This window comes from Odocoileus virginianus, chromosome 16, assembly GCF_023699985.2.
Source record: "Odocoileus virginianus isolate 20LAN1187 ecotype Illinois chromosome 16, Ovbor_1.2, whole genome shotgun sequence".
NCBI classification, from domain to species: domain Eukaryota; kingdom Metazoa; phylum Chordata; class Mammalia; order Artiodactyla; family Cervidae; genus Odocoileus; species Odocoileus virginianus.
In genome coordinates, this window is record NC_069689.1 from 5,322,272 (window position 1) to 5,339,717 (window position 17,446).

Genomic DNA, 17,446 nt, shown 5'->3' on the forward strand with positions numbered 1-17,446 from the left:
TTCATCCAGGGCAGTAGGACCTTTTAACAAGAGCGTACTGCTTACTGGTCAAATCTGCACAAGGTACCCTTACAAAAACCCAACCAGGACCATTCACTCCTTCGTTTCCAGGAAAGGGTTCTTAAAAGATGCCCTGATTCCAATGCCTTGGCTGTCTCTCCACCAGATTCCTAAGCCCTTAGAAGAAGGAAGGGCACATTTGCCTGCTTAAATGCTCGGGCAGCACTGCTGGGAAAAGGAGAAGATAATCCAAGCTGATGCCTGAGGCTGCCAACAAATGGCCTTGTCTTCATTCACTGTCTTCAGTGCATTTCCTCTCAATGAACTGAGCTCCTAATGAACAAACAGGGTTATTCCTATTCAAAGAGAGAACAAGAATTAAGCCAAGACTAAGGCAGAGTTTGCCAATAGGAAAGTACCACCAATGATATCGCTTTCCTCTTCCAGCATTTTGAATTAAGCACTAATCCAAACAAGCTGGATGTGGGGGAAAGATTTTGTTAGATTAAGGGCTCTGAACTAATTCTTTTGAATTCCTGGCTTTTCTTCAGCCATAAGCAAAGTTATGAACAACAAAGAATTTATTAGATCTCCGCCACCCCCACACTCTTATGGCAAAAAGTGAAGAGGACCTAAAGAACCTCTTGATGAAGCTAAAAGAGGAGAGTGAAAAAGCTGGCTTAAAACTCAACATTCAGAAAACTAAGATCATGGCATCCGGTCCTATCACTTCATGGCAAATAGATGGGAAAACAATGGAAAAACAGTGACAGACTTTATTTTCTTGGGCTCCAAAATCACTGCAGATGGTAACTGCAGCCATGAAATTAAAAGACGTTTGCTCCTTGGGAGAAAAGCTTGACAAACCTAGATAGCATTTTAAAATGCAGACATTACTTTGCTGACAAAGGTCCATCTAATCAAAGCTATGGTTTTTCCAGTAGTCATGTATGGATGTGAGAGTTGGACCATAAAGAAGGCTGAGTGCCAAAGAATTGATGCTTTTGAACTGTGCTGCTGAATAAGACTCTTGAGAGTCCTTTGGACTGCAAGGAGATCAAATCAGTCAATCCTAAAGGAAATTAGTCCTGAATATTCATTGGAAGGCCTGATGCTGAAGCTCAAGATCTAATACTTTGGCCACCTGATGCAAAGAACTGACTCGTTGGAAAAGAGCCTGATGCTGGGAAAGACTGAAAGCAGGAGAAGGGGACGACAGAGAAGAGATGGTTGGATGGCATCACTGACTTGATGGACATGAGTTTGAGCAAGCTCTAGGAGTTGGTGATGGACAGGAAAGCCTGGCGTGCTGCAGCCCACAGGGCCACAAAGAGCTGGACACTACTGAATGACTGAAGTGACTGAACTGAACTCAAGGAGGGGATCTTCAGATCTACAGGCAGTTGGTCAAAAGCACAGGTGATAACCCAGGCTTACAGCTGGTGTACCAAGTACAGTGGGGTGGGGAAGAGAGGGGGAAGTCTTGTGGGACTGAACCCTCAGTCTGTGGGGCTGACGCTGGTGGGGAAGAGAGGGGGAAGCCTTGTGGGACTGAACCCTCAGTCTGTGGGGCTGACGCTGGTGGGGAAGAGAGGGGGAAGCCTTGTGGGACTGAACCCTCAGTCTGTGGGGCTGACGCTGTCCTGTGGCAGATGGTGCCAGAATGGAGTTACATTGTAGCACACCCAGGAGGACCTGCAGAGGACTGCCTGTCCTGGGGAAAACCCGAAGTGAAGAGTTCTGTGGGAACAACAGAGGAAGCACAGGGAGAGAAATACAGGAGGGAGGAAGAAGTGGGTTTTCCCCTACTCCATGTTTCTATTTTACAACACCAACTGCAGTTTTCTTGAAATTTTCTGGTTCTGCTCTTGTTTGTTTTTGGTGCCTGAGTTGCTTCTTCCCCCCGGGGTTTGTTTTCTGTAAAGTCTGTGTCTGTTTTGATGTTGCATAAACTTCTCACATATGTGGGGGTCCTTTTCTATTTATCGGTGAGGCACTAAGAATGATTAGAGGTTCTGCATGCTGGAATGTGAAACGCACTTTTTATTTATTGATTTCGTATTCAGCAAACTTGCTAGCCAGAACAAAACGAGACAGGAAATGTTATCATAGCATGCCAGCTAGCTCAGATGTAAACAATGCTTGTTTTCATGGTAAATGCAAGCACTTCGCATCAGAAACAGTGGAGACAGGAAGAAAAAGTACTATTTTTAAAGTGTTGAAATAATAAAAAAGAAACAGGACTGACCCAGGATCCAGTGAAAATAACTGTTCAGAAATAGGTGGAGCCATGGCACCCTGGCCTTGATTCCTGTCAGCAGAGTCAAAATCAACATGTCAATAAACAAACCAAAAGATGGGTTGAAATAAAGATATTTTGAGATAAATCCAAGAATGGAAGAGTCATGGCCAGCAGGCTAAGAAATGGAGAAGCAGCTCTTTGGGCAGAAGAAAGATGGTCACATGTTAAAATCTGGTTCCACAGGGAGAGCATGGGGAAGAGTAGCTCTTTTTTTTTTTATTTCTTCACTCGGGACTAGGCCTCCCTCTGTCACCTCTACTTTACCCGCACTACCTGTTTGAATCAGCAATATTTTTATAATCATCCAGTTCCAAAGATCTCCTATTTTAAATTATGGTATTTTCCTTTGACACGAGTCATTTAGTAGTGTTGCCCAACTATCAAATGTATGGGCTTCTTCTAGTAACCTCTTAAGTTTTGATTTCTTTTGTGTACTCTCAGAGGACAGGGTTTATATACTACCAGTCCTTGGAAATAGCCTGAAGCTTGCCAAATGGCCCATGATGTGCCCAATTCTCATAAATAATCTACCTTGTGCTGGAAAGGCGAGTGTGTTCTTCGGTCATTGTGTGTAGGTCCACTGGTTGGACTTAATTTTCAACTCTGATGTTCAGAATTCTCTTCCTGTTGACTTTTGCTGTTTTGTCCCTCAAATGTACTTGAGGTACACTAAACCTCTGACCTTGTGTGTCAGTCTGTCCTTTTCTCATTGAAGTTTTAACAAATTTTTGCTTTATATATTTCGAGGCCACGTCAGGACTGAACCAAATCTTTTATAAACATCAGTGATCCTCTTCCAGCTTCAGGAAGGCTTTCCACCTTAACATTTGTTTCTCCAATGTTAACAGAACTACATTGGCTTTCTTTGGTTAGCATTTTCTTGGACTACCTTTTACCATCCACTGTATTCTTAACTTTGCAGTTTTCTTATAGTTTAGATATTGTTCTTACATATAGCTCTCTCAGTCAGTCACAGCATGAAGCAGATAGCATAATTAAACTCAGATAATCCAATGGCTTCCCAGGTGGTTCAGTGCTAAAGAATCTGCCTGTCAATGCAGGAGATGCAAGAGACATGGGTTTGATCCCTGGGTTGGGAAAATCCCCTGCAGAAGGACATGGCTACCCAATTCCAATATTCTTGACTGGAGAATCCCATGGACAGAGTAGCCTAGCAGGCTACAGTCCATGGGGTCCCAGAGTCGGGCACAACTGAAGCAACTTAACAACAATGAGCAGAGGCAAGGGATGATGGGGTTCCCCAAGGCTAGAAACAGAAGGGGTGTTAAGCCCACAGGTGTACTATGGCCTACAGGCAAGGGGAGGGGAGGGTGTGATCCCAAGGGATGCTGGAGGGATAAATAACTCACATAGAAGTACACTTTCCTCCTTCTATTCTCCTGCTGAAGTTCTCTTGGATGAACTCCACCACAAGCCATGGGCAGAGAGTCTTTGCACAAGCCAGCCTCAAGGCAGAGTGGGGCAGACACAGTAGCAAACACACTCAAAAATCTAATCTGACAATCTTTGTCTTCTAAATGAAGCAGTTTGTCTATTTACCTTTATTGGAACTATCAGCACAGCTGGACTTCACAGCTTGTTTTGTGTATTCTAGTTGTTTTGCTAGTTTTTCTGTTCTTGGTCTTTCTGGTGCCAGACACAGAAGCCCACAACATCTCTCAACATTACAATTTTGTCTTTGTTTGGGGGTAATTCATTAGCAATTTATGAAAGATATTTACCTTATACTAAAAAAAAAAAACAATCAAATAACAAAACCTCAAATCATACTATGAAGAAAATCAAATCACAAGGCAGGAATAAAAAGTGAATGAGCAAAACTCTAGAGAAGAAATTTAAGATTATTTTAAGGTTATATATAAGTCTTAAGACTACTTAGTCAAATAACAGACCACAAAAATATTTGTAGGAGCTATGACCCAGAAAGGGTTATTACATCTGTATTTTACATGAAGCACCTACTAGCTTGATAACAACAATACTGACTATTCTCTGGACAAAAAAAGAAAGGGTAATTAAACACACACATTGTACACACAAACATATGGAAAAGTGTTCAACTTCCTAATTATCACAGTGCAAATTAAAAGGAAGATATAATTTATCTCCTCCAGAGTTGGCAATGACAGTGCCTACTTATGCCTGATAAACTTGTAGGTTGGTTCAACCATTTTGAAAAGCACATTGGTAATATGTATCAGGAGTATGTATATTTATGGTTTCCACTGCTTATCTGTCCTATGACCTTTAATTCTGATGAATAATTCCAAGAAAATGCCTTTAAATTTAGGAAAACACTTTCTGCACTAAGTTGTATATTTATAACAGCAAAACCCCCCAAAACAATCTATGTGTTCTACAATAGTGGGATGCTTAAATAAATGACTTCCCTAGTGGCTCAGACGATAAAGCGTCTGCCTGCAATGTGGGAGACCCAGGTTTGATCCCTGGGTCAGGAAGATCCTCTGTAAAAGGAAATGGCAACCCACTCCAGTACTCTAGCCTGGAAAATCCCATGGACGGAGGAGCCTGGTAGGCTACAGTCTGTGGGGTCGCAAAGAGTCAGACAAGACTGAGCGACTTAACTTTGTAAATAAGTGATGGTATTTCTACTCGGCAAGGTATTATAAAAGTATAAAAGATGCTGCTTACAGAGGGTATATAGTGACATGAAAAAGTGCTTGATGTGCAAGTAACAAAAAGAAATACAAAATTATACATGAAGCATGGTTAGAAAACACTGTAAAATGTCAAGTCCGAAAAACACCAAGTAGAAATATGGACATATTGAACATGACATGTTTCTCAAAAAGGGATAAAGTCAAGTGTTTCAAACATTAAATGCACTTACATATTCTGAGGGTGGGAGGTTGGGAGGAGGGGATCTGGCTGCCAGAATGCTGACCAGGGCGGCTGCACCTCTGTGGCTGATGCGACAGCAGGGAACCTGGGGATGGGGTTTTCAGGAGAGCTCTTCCCCTTTCCATACGTTTCACTGTGCATTTTCATCAATGTCTAGCGTATTATTTGTAAAAGCGAAGCATTCAAGAAAAATCTTATCTCTTTCTTCCATCCAAGACCAGGAGACACAGAATGATGAATGAAGCCATGACTTGAGAACGTGCACAAGCTTGCACAACCTGGACAGGCAGGGTATCGCCCTCCCTCTCCCTCCTGAACTAGAAGACTCGGGGAAACAATGCCCTAAAACGGGCCCCTGAAAGAGCAGAAGGGAGGCAGAGACCCACTGAGACCCACCAAGTACTCTCAAAGTAAATGGGGTTAAAACGGGGCTTCTGGACAACTGTGTGTATGGCCTCCCGACGTGCTCAGTTCTCTCCAGGCGGCAGGAGCAATCTCCCAGAAAAGGAGTTTTAGTGACAAACCTGGAAGCCAGCACAGAAGGCATTGCTTGAAACCTGACTTTCTTTCTAGTTGCCAGAATGAGATAAATCAAGCCATCAAACACAGTTTGCAAAAGCTCCATTCTTCTTCTGGAAGTGAAGATTAGCTCAAAGCAGATGTCAATTCAACAGCAGTCAATAAAACCAACAAGAGAGTGAGAACAGCTATGCTCTCAGTAAGAAAGAAACATATGAAAGTTACTGAACTGAAATCAAGAAACCATGGAACTTTTTATGATGAAAAAAGGGAAAGAACAGTCACAGGGGAGAGACTAATTTCTTCCTCTTGTAACTGATTATTATATGGGTTATGAGTATAACCTCAGATACGCAGATGACACCACCCTTATGGAAGAAAGTGAAGAGGAACTAAAGAGCCACTTAATGAAAGTGAAAGAGGGGAGTGAAAAAGTTGGCTTAAAACTCAACATTCAAAAACTGAAGATCATGGCATCTGGTCCCATCACTACATGGCAAATAGATGGGAACAATGGAAACAGTGACAGACTTTATTTTCTTGGGCTCCAAAATCACTGCAGACGGTGACTGCAGCCATGAAATTAAAAGACACTTGCTCCTTGGAAGAAATGCTATGACCAACCTAGATAGCATATTAAAAAGCAGAAATATTACTTTGCTGACAATTGTTCATCTAGTCAAAGCTATGTTTTTTTCCAGTAGTCACGTACAGATGTGCGAATCAGACCATAAAGAAAGCTTAATGCTGAAGAACTGATGCTTTTTTTTTTTTTTATTCTCCTTAATACTTCCTAAGAAGATTCTTTATTTTATGGAACTTATACCTGAAAGTTCTTGGTAAGGACGTGTTAAGACTCAAGCTCTAATACTTGGATGAACAAAGAATGATTCTAAAACCCGATGCTGAAAAGATTTGGGCGAGAGGACCAAGGGGCAGAGGATAGATGTGAGATGCACACTACTCTCATACGACAAGTTTAGCAAGACCAGATGTGAGCAAATTTTACAAAGGGAACTGATCGCTGCAGATCCATCAGGGCCGAAAGAGTCGGATACACTGTGCTAGCGATAGAGAGATGTTGTAGCGAAAACAATAACAAATAAGGGTCGATTAATACAAGGTCACAGCCGGACGGGCATCTTACTAATCTCCATCCAGAAATTCATGGCTGGGACTGGTGGAGTTCGGCACTGGGGAGGAAAAATGAAGGCCATGTGATTACTCCCAAAGCACCCCCGCGACAATGGACCTCCTGACGCCCGTAACCCCCAGCAATCACGGGCGACGGAAGCACGACCAATTGCATTGGTGTGAGGACCAGTCCTAAACCGATCGTGAGCAAGTGGGGAGTTTTTATAGAACTGTGGGGATAGGGGAAGTGGGACAAAAGTACGGGCACAATACCTGCTGGCGTGGTTCGCAAAAAGGTCTGCAGTTCTCCAGAGGAGACCTGCCCATCCCGTGGGGTAGGAAGGGTGTGGTGCTCCCTGGGAAACCTTTAGCCACTAGAACCTCCCCTCCACTACATGCAAACAGCCTCACCGGTCCTACAGTAAAAAGATTGCCTGGAGTACCGGACAGGCGACTGCTAGGGCTCGGAGGGAGAAAAGCTGCGCCGTACCCCGGTGAGAGACCCCCATCACAACCTGCATCCTGAGGACGCAGGTGAAGAAAGAGGGGCGCCGTGCCTGGGAGAATCCAGGCCCAAGCCTCTGGCTCAAGAACATGCTTTTAACTGGTGGTGCTGGATAAGACTTTTTTGAGAATGGTACCCTCGGACTTTTTCAAAGAGTCAAAAGCTCCAAAATTGACTCCTGAATATTCTTGGAGAGGAGCTGTGTTGAAGCTCAGGCTTTAGTACTTTGCCACTGATAAAACGTAACTGAATTCACCAGGTGTGCATTTAGGCCTACTGGAAAGCAGGATTAGAAGGGAGAGGAAAAGTGGAGCTACCGAGGTGATGATGGTTCAGGATGGCCAGCTAACTCAATGACATGGCAGTGTGGGAAGCAAGCTCCAGGAGACGGTCTATGAGACAGGAGAGCATGGCCCAGCGCAGTCCGGGGCCGAAAAGACTGGGGGATCGAGTGACGGTGCTGAGATAGATGTGAGTAAGCATAGCCGAAAACAGAATGATTCTATTTTTTTTTTTATGGCTCTTGATTAAAACCAAGGTTCCAGCTCGGGCCCAGCTACTACTCCATCCCATTGAGGTTAGTGCATAGTTGATCCCTGGAGAGAATGGAGTCCCTGTGCTCTACAGTCACAGCTACACATGGGACAGTCACATGACTTAAATGTCAAGGGGACAAAAAACCTCATCCTTAATGAAGAGACCACTGGAACACACACCCAATCTGTCACCAACCTCGTGCTTGAGGCCATGTTCTCTAGAAAGCCAGAGTCCGTGACAAAGCCTATGGGCTGAGGTTTTACTGGGAGGGGCAACTGTGGGGATAGGGGAGGCTGGGAAGGCAGCGGGCAACAGATACTGAGCTGGCTGTGTGTTCCCAGAAAAGTTGCAGGTTCTAGCCTGAGGAGCTCCTTCCCATGGGCCTTGTGGGGCTGAGAAGGGTGTGCGTCCTGCTCCCTGGGTAAACCTTCAGTGCACTCCAAGTGTATTACCTGCCCCTCCAGCTAGCTAGGTGCTGACGTGAACTAAGACCTCACCTCCGTATCAGTAAACAAAGGATACTGCCACTGCGGAGTCAGCTGGACCAGAGCACTGCAGGAACTCAGGATGGAGAGAACAGGCTGCCCATGGCACCCTCAGCTGCAGCAGCACCCCCACCCTCCCACACAACCATGCATCCTGGAGGACTGCAGGATGAAGAAGAGCAGGGTGCTGGCCCCAGATGTTGGGGTGCCTGTGTCAGAGGAATGCCTTCAGGTAGCCCACAGCCCTGTCTCTTCCCACACAAAGAAACATGCTAAGTTCCTTAACTTGAGATGGCTGGTTTTCTTTAATTAATACTAATTTTTTGATATATGGACTACCTGGACTTTGTTGCAAAAGTTGCAAAAGCTCCAAAACGTCCTGGCTCCCTGCTTGCCTCTTTGGAGCTGTCCCTCAGAGCTGTCTGAGAGGCAGTTTCCCGGGCTTTAGTCCTCTATATGTCCACTGAATAAAACCTAACTCTCAACTCACCAGGTGTGCATTTTTTCAGTTGCCACTGGAAAGCCAGGATTTACACGTGACCTGGAGGTGGAGAGAAAGTGGCAGCTTTCTCCATGTCCTCTTGAGTCTGACTGGCCCCCTCTCCACGAAGGCCAGCTCAACTTCAAACTGTACGACAGGGCAGCTGTGCCCCAGACATGCCTTCAGCTTCCAGGAGACCCAGGGAGCTGACATGGGGCAGGACCACCCCACTGGGCCAGAGGCAAGGTCCCCAGGCAGCGGGGCTGAACAAACCTGGGAGGATGCAGAGGGTGCGGTGCGAGATGGATGGAGTAAAGCATAAAGTCCAAAAAGAATGACTTCCTTGGGCTTTCTTTGGTTCTTTCCTTTCTATTCAAAGAAACACCACAGGGGTGTCCCTGGTGGTCCCATGGCTAAGACTCCATGCTCCCAGTGGAGGGTGTGCTATTTAGATCCCTGGTCAGAGAACTGGATCCCACATGCCACAACTAAAGATTCTACATGCCACACATGGTACAGCCAAACAAAGATTCTTTTTAAATCTTAAGGGGGAAAAAAAAAAAGACTTGGAATTTCCTTAAAAATGAGAGAGCACCACAGCTTGGTAAGGCAGACAGAACAGCAGGCCAAAGAATCACTGAGTGTGACAAAGAAAAGAAACACATGACAGGTGCAGGGATGCCCACTGCGGACGTCTCCGCTCACCATCTGCACCATCATGACCTGGAACCTCCCTGGCCTGCAACACAGGGGCCATGATCCCCCCCGACACCACAGGGCAGGGGACTGGGAGCTTCCAGGATCAGGTTACACCCGTAAACACCCTGCTCCACGCTCACCGCACACAGAGTCCTCGGGCCTGAAAGCAGCAGGGTTCTGGGGTCTGCAGGCCCCAGCTCCCTCTCACCCCTGCCTCCTCACAGACTCTGCTTCCTCTCCATTAGGTCGGCATGAGCATGGAGCAGGTTCCAGCTGCATAACTTACCCAGCCCTGCAGCTTTACTCTGCATGACTTGGCAAACACACCAAACACGGCCGGGCCTCTTTGATCTCACCCTGGTTCTGACTTTCAGGTTTAGGGAAAGGAGAAACCCAAAGCTGGGATTCCATGGGAGTGAGCTAGTGGAGTTGGTGTGCTGGGTGGGCTCCAGAGAAAGCCAAGAAATGTAGGTCCTTTGCTCAAGGCTCAGCCCCAGGACGCCCTGAGCTCACACAGCCACTCAGAGCTGGGAAGGCAAGCTGTGGGTTGTCCTCCCAGCAGTTTCAGAATCAAGCTGTGAGCAAATTTTTGCTTCTTTTGTATGGAAAAATATGTTGCTTAAGAATAAGAATGGATATGGAATGGATCTGCTGAGCTGCAGGCTTGAAAGACTGGATGGTAACCTAGAGAGCAGGCCCTTGGCACTACCCCCACCCCAATCCAGATTCCGGTGTTTTCAAGTCCCCCAGCTCTCCACTCTCACAGCCAGGTTAACCCTCCCCACAGGTGCCAGGCAGGTCTCCACCTGTGTCCTCTGGGCAGAAGCCTCCCCAGGGGCACATGGGCCAGTTCCCAAAGACTTGTGGGTCGAGCTGAAAAGCGGCCAAGCATCCAGGGGAACCCACTGCGAGCCATGTCGTGCTGGAAACGCTCACACCCATCAGGTGCCCAAACACACACGACTGCTGTCACTCACAGGGTCCCCCAGGCTTCACTCTGTGGAGCTGGAACTGGGACCCAGGCCTCTTGACACCTGCGTTCAGGCTCTTTGCACCAAATCACACCGTGGCCCCAAGTGCAGAATGCCAGGCACACTTGGGAACTTCCACTTGCTCACTCATTACCCTGATACAGTAAACCCTATGTGCAAACCTTCAAGTTATAGGCTTTCAAATATGGGAACGTGTGTTCACAAGTCTACTCATGAGAGTTAGTTCGTGTTGTCTGGTGTACACTATCACATCAGCGTGCCCTCTACACGTGGTTGTGCTCGTGTGTACTTTACTGTACAGTCCTGCATAGAGGATAGCAGTGCTGTGTCTTTATTTCAAGCTCAGGATGTCTAGAAGCAAGTGTAAAAGCAGCGGTGATGCAGGTGGTACTACTGTACTTTTCAGGGTACTGTACCGTAAGATTAAAACTGTTTTCTCTCTTTTTCATGTTTGTTTTTTACGTGGTATTTGTGTGAAAAGTATTATACACCTACCACAGTGCGGTACTATATAGCTGAGTATATTAGTTTGGCACCTGGGCTGACTTTGTTGGACTCAGGAACAAATTGGACTTAGAATGGGGCTCTCAGAGTGGCACTTGTTCATATGGAGGAGACTTACTGTATTTAACTGTCCATCTCTGTTTTAATTTATATTTTCTTTTATTACTGCAAAGATTAAGTAAGTGTTAGTTGCTCAGTCGTGTTCAACTCTTTGCAACCCCATGGACTATAACCTGCCAGGCTCCTCTGTCCATGAGATTATCCAGGCAAGAAGACTGGAGTGGGTTGCCATGCCCTTCTCCAGGGGATCTTCCTGACCCAGGGATCGAACCCAGGTCTCCTACATCGCAGGCAGATTCTTTACCACTGAGCCACCAGGGAAACAGCTTTTGTTTACTGGTTGTCACTTTTCTTATGAATTGCTTTTTTAAACTCTCTGCCTATTTTTCTAGTGGGAAGCTTTGCGTCTTTCTTAGCAATCTGTGAGATTTCTAGACTTCTTAGTGATTATTTATATATTAATATTAAGGTTATATTGATATATAAAACACTAATATTATATATTAATATTGTCTGTCTCCAGTCATCTAACCATGGGAGTTGAGATGTTAGAGATGAAGAAGGTGTCTTCCTGCCTGTGTATCGGAATTTTTTTATACCAAATACTGTTTAATTATCTTCCTTGGAAAAATTAATTTTTAGCATATTGAGAACTCAAATGATGACTGTTTGATGAGCAAGATTTATTTTAAAAAATATAGTTTGATTATTAAATAAGCAATTAAATCAATGGTGATTAGACTTTTACTCCTCCAAGTGGAGAAGTAAAGAAATGAACTAATGAAATAAAAGCTCCTGAGTGTGAAGTCTGGCCATTGGGGCAGAGTCAAAGCTCTCCTCAGAGGAGCTGGCTACTGGAATAACAAGGAGTTGGGGTGCGGGTGGGTAGGCAGAGCAGTTTGTACAGTCTGAGTCCTGGTTGTAATTGAATGCACCCCTCCTTAAAGTATGCTTATTCTCACAGCAAGTCCTTGACATAAAGAGGTAAATCTGCCATTACATGCAGATGACATGGAACTATCTATAGAATACCCTGAAGGTTCAGTTTAGTAAACCCAAGAACTATCAGAACTGATAAACAGGTTCAGCGAGGTAGCAGAATGCAGTGTTAGCATACAGAAATAGGTTGCATTTCTTTACACTAACAATGAAATATTGAAAGGAAATGTAAAAATAAAACAACCCCTTTCAAAATCACATCAAAAAATAAAATACTTGGGACTAAACCTGATCAAGAAGGTGAAGGAATTACACGCTGAGAACTATAAACATTAATAAAGGAAATGGAAGACGATTCAAAGAAATGGAACGATATCCCATGCTCTTGGATTGGAAGAATTAACAACGTTAAAATGGCCATGCTACCCAAAGCAATCTACAAATTTAATGTGATCCCTATCAAATTACCCATGATATTTTTCACACAACTAGAACAAATAATCCTAAAATTTATATGGAACTGGGGAAGACCCAGAACAACCAAAGCATCCTGAGAAAAAAGAACAAGGCAGGCAGTATATCCCACCTCGTTTCTGTAAAGTTGTTAGGACAAGTACGGTCTTCATTTGTGTATTTCCTGCGCCTGTTTTTGCACTCAAATGGCAGAAATGAGTTGCTGGCACAGAGACCAGAAAGCCCCTTGCAGAAACAGTGTGCAGTCCTTGGGCTACAGACAAGTGAAAAAGGCCATCTGTGAATGACTCGAGTTTGTCCAAAATATTTTGTAAATATTTTTCTAATTTTAATATTATGGTATTTTTTGCCAAACAGAAGTTTCTACTTGTATGTGTATAAATCCACCAAGATAATGATTTCCTTTCCAAATGGTGCACCAACAGTCAATAGCTTTTATCCAACACTTTGTTTTTGCCCCACCAGTTAGAAACATTGCACTCAGTGTGTATGCATGGCTCAGCTGTGGTCCCCTTGCCTCATCTGTCTATTTCGGCACAGTTTTTTTAAAATTTAATTTTTAATTGGAGGATAACTGCTTTACAATACTGTGTTGGCTTCTGCCATACAGCAACATGAATCAGTCATAAGTGTACCCATGTCCCCTCCCTCCTGAAGTGCCCTCCCACCTCCCACCCCTCTAGGTCATCACAGAGCACTGGGCTGAGCTCCCTATGCTATACACAGCAGCTTCCCACTGGCTATCTGTTTTACATACGGTAGTGTATATGCTTCAATCCTACTCTCTCAATCTGTCCCTCCCACTCCTTCCTCTCTTGTGTCCACAAGTCTGCTCTCTGTCTGCATCTCTATTGCTGGCCTGCAAACAGGTTCATCAGTACCTTTTAGATTCCACACATATGCATTAATATATGATATTTGTTTATCTTCACTCTGTTTAACAGGCTCAAGGTTCATCTATCTCATTAGAACTGACTCAAAGGCATTCCTTTTTATGGATGAGTAATATTTCACTGTGTATATGTACCACAGCTAATTTATCCATCCATCTGTCGATAGACATGTAGATTACTTCCATGTCCTAGCTATTGTAAATAACACTGCAATGAACACTGGAGTACATATGTCTTTTTTGACTATGATTTTCTTAGGGTGTATGCCCAGCAGTGGGATTGCTCCATCATATGGTAGTTTTATTCCTAGTTTCTTAAGAAATCTCCATACTGTTCTTCAAAGTGGTTGTATCAATTCACATTCCCACCAACTGTGCAGGAGGGTTCTCTTCTTTCTACCTCCTCTCCAGCATTTATTGTCAATTTTTCGATGACGGCCATCCTGACTGGTGTGAGGTGATGATACCTCAGTGTAGTTTTGATTTGTATTTATCTAATAACGAGTGCCACAGCTTTTTAATTATTATAATTTGAAAATATGTTTAAATATCTGCATTTAATTCTTTCAGAATATTTTTCCCTAGTATACTCTTTAAGAAAACTTCATGATCATTCAGTCGAGCAACTCTCCATCCCTTAGTTTCAAGGTGATATTTGCTGGGAGTGTGTTAAAATGGTAGATTTGTTAAGAATGGATTAGTTAATGATACTGAAGCCAGGCAGAGAGTATATACAGAAACTCTTAAAGATTGATAACCGTCTATTCTAAGTGCCTATTGTGTTTCAAGAGCTCTGGTGAGTTAAAAAAATATAGGGCCACGTCCACACCCGTGGGTCACAGTGAGGTCTCAGCAGTCAAGTGCCCCCTGGAGCCTCAGGCCAGGGAGAAGGGAGGAGCTCTGACCCTGGTGCACAGTGAAGCTCCAGGTTCCAGGCACCTGTTAGCCTTCATTATTTCATTTGATTTTTATCTCCTAATTGCAATACTTAAAAGCAAAAAACCCAACCATAAACACCCTAAAGCCAGATAGGTGAAGACTGGCCATAGGGATAATGAAACCTCTGGGTCAGGACTGATAAGGGTGTGCTGAACAGGGATCAACGGAAATGCCAAGGGCAGAAGCAACCCAGCTGTGAGCGGAGTTTATACTCGATTGCACTCCTAACCTGGCCTGCGGAGGAAGTGAGGAACTAAGAAGGAAAACAATCTCCTCCTCAGGTGAAAGAAAAAAAGTTTTAAAACATGACACAAACCAGGCTGAGAATGACAGGAGGCGAGCACTGTTGGAGGGAGGGAGTCATTCGAGGACTCAGTTACTCAACTAGCCCCAGGTCTAGTCCCACTCGTGGAGTGCTGTCATCCAGTGCACCCCTGAAGTCAGTTGGTTGTTTTCTTTCTTAAGCAATTAAGATGCAGAGAACGGAGGGGACTGAAATGCACAGTACTGATCCGCAGTCTGGTGCCCCACGCACTGGTTCTAGGGATCATGGCAGAGGAAGGACTGGCCACATTTTCTGAGGGTGGTGGCTCTGTGTTGCTGCTGTATTCCTGGCCCTGAGGCCAGTGGAGACCTGGTGCCCAGGGGCCACCCTGACCTGATGACCAGTGAGGGAATGGCATGCCCAGCACTGACCACATTCGCGAGGTGGCTCATAGGCCCGAGTTTCTCCTGGGCTTTGGGGTCAGCATCGGGGGAACCCCTGGTCGTCCTAGGTCACTGTCTGGGGCCCCACCACGCTGACCTGCATGGTTCAGGACCTGGCCCTCACTCTTCCCCTCCTGGCCCCTCTATGTGCAGAGAGCCAACGGAACCAACGCTGGCTCCACCCGGACAGCCGAGACTGGGGCCCTGTTCCTGCCCTGCACAGGGAGCAGGGCGTGAGGCTTGTCGACACTCACTGGACACCTTGTTCCCACAAAGGCCACCTCAAGAGTGGTGTCTCTACAGGTGGAGCTCACACACACGAACCCGCCCCAGGGGCCACTGCAGGGTTGGGCAGACGCTCTAGACACTGAAGGGGGTGTCCCCGTTCCCCAAGTCCAGCAGGTCAGACAAGTCCAGAGCTAGAGGGCAGGTGTTTACATTGCTCTGGGGAAGGACAGTCTTTCCAAAAAATGGTGCTGGGACAACAGGACCTCCATACACAAAAGAAGGAACTTGGACTCTCACCTCACACTATACACAAAAAGTGATTAAAACCAGACCCAAGTCCTAAACCAAGGAGCTAAAACTATAAAACTCCTGGAAGAAAACAGTTTTCAAGCTTTGTTACCTCAGGTTAGGCAATGGTTTCAACATGATGTTAAAACTGAAGCAAAACTAGAAAAAATAAATTGAATTTCCTCAAAACAAAAAATGGCTGCATCAAAGGGCACTATTAATAAAGTAAACAACCCACATACTGGGTGAAAAGGTTTGCAAATTGCATTGTTTGGTAAGGGTCTAGTGTCGAAAATATCCTCTAACTTGATGATAGAAGACAAACAAGCCAGTTTAAAGGTGGACAAATGACTTGAACAGACATTTCCCCAAAGAAGGGATAAAGTGGCCAATAAACACATGAAAACATGCACTACATCACTAATCATTAAGGAAATGCAAATCAAAACCACAGTGAGACACCACTTTTCATCCACTAGGATGGTTATAACAAAAGAGAGTGCTGGTAGGGGACTTAAAATCCTCCTATCTTGATGACAGGAACTGTCTGACCACTGTCAAATTTCCCAGCAATTCCTCAAAAAGTTAAATACAGATTTACCATATGGCCCAGGAATCCCACTCCTAGGTACACAGTCCAGAGAACTAAAAACACATGTCCACACAAAAACTTGTACATGGATATTTATGATATTAGTAGTTATGAAGAGAGAAAAAAACCCCAGTTGTCCATCAAGTGATGAATGAATAAGCAAAATGCGGTCCATCAATACAATGGGAGAGTAGTTAGTCGTAATAAGGAATGAAGTGTTGACACTGGCTATAATACTGATGAACCCTGAAACATGATGCTACACAGAAGAAGCCAGTGAGAAAAGGTCACAAACACTGTGATTCCCTTTATAAGAAATGTCCAAAAGTGGCAAGTCCAGAAATAGAACATAGGTTAGGAGCTGCTAGGGATGCGAGGAGTGGGGAGTGGGGTGACTGTTGAACATGTAGGGACTCCCCACTGGGATGATGACCAAGTTCTGGAATTAGATGGTGTGATGGCTGCACAATATCGTGAATGTACTGAAAGCCATTAAACTGTACACTTAAAAATGATTAAAGCAGTGAAATTTATATTATGTAAACTTTACCTCAAAGAAAAAGCAAAGAGTGGTTGAGGTACTGTGGTTGAGTCAAGTCTAGGGTTAACCACAGGGCTGAAACACAGGAGGTGCTGGGACCATCCCAGGAGCCACTGACCTTGCTTCTCCCGGTTGCGGACCTGGGACGGCATGTCTTGGATTTCCAGCGTCCATTCCCCCTCGGCCTTCTCTCCCCAGCAGTGCACGGTCATGAACTCCCAGTTTGTAAAGCCTTCGTTGGAATGATCCAGCAATCTGCAATCAGAGTCGTGGGGTCAGTCCAGAGGGGCCCAGAAGGGATTATGGGTGGACCCTGGCTGTGCAGCACCACCCTGCAAGGTGCCTACACCCTCAACCTTGGTGGGTCCCCAAGCGCTCACTGAGGAAGGCAGCCAAGTGGCACTGGTGGTGCCCAGCATGAGATGGGGCTCCACCAGTGGTGGGCTCCTCCCCCACCCTAGCTCTCACACGACTCCAGGCCCAAGAATCTGCTGCAAGACCCCCTCCAGTGACTGGCAGGGCTGAAACGCCCTCTCCTGTCCTGGCTTCTCTCCATCACCAACAAGCACTCCCATGCTCCACCCCAGGAGGGTTCCACAGAGCTGTGACCCCAGTTCCTGGACACTGGAAAGTGATGGCAGTGGAGCCACACCATTGCTTCCTGCAAAGCCGCAAGGGTGTTATGGAGAAGGCCCTTCGGAATGCCAACTTGTGGAGGGAAGGAAACACTCACCTTGTCTGAGG

The 17,446-nt window shown here is 45.2% G+C and overlaps 1 protein-coding gene across 2 annotated transcripts in view; it reads right to left on the bottom strand.

Annotated features, from left to right (window-relative positions):
* Positions 1–17,446, bottom strand: part of PCSK6 (proprotein convertase subtilisin/kexin type 6) — a 167,341-nt gene that overhangs the window by 22,832 nt on the left and 127,063 nt on the right. For both annotated transcript variants that reach the window (XM_070477663.1, XM_020911825.2), the window contains exon 13: positions 16,821–16,957. In XM_070477663.1, coding sequence (XP_070333764.1) covers positions 16,821–16,957 — 137 coding nt within the window. The remainder of the gene's footprint in view (positions 1–16,820; positions 16,958–17,446) is intronic.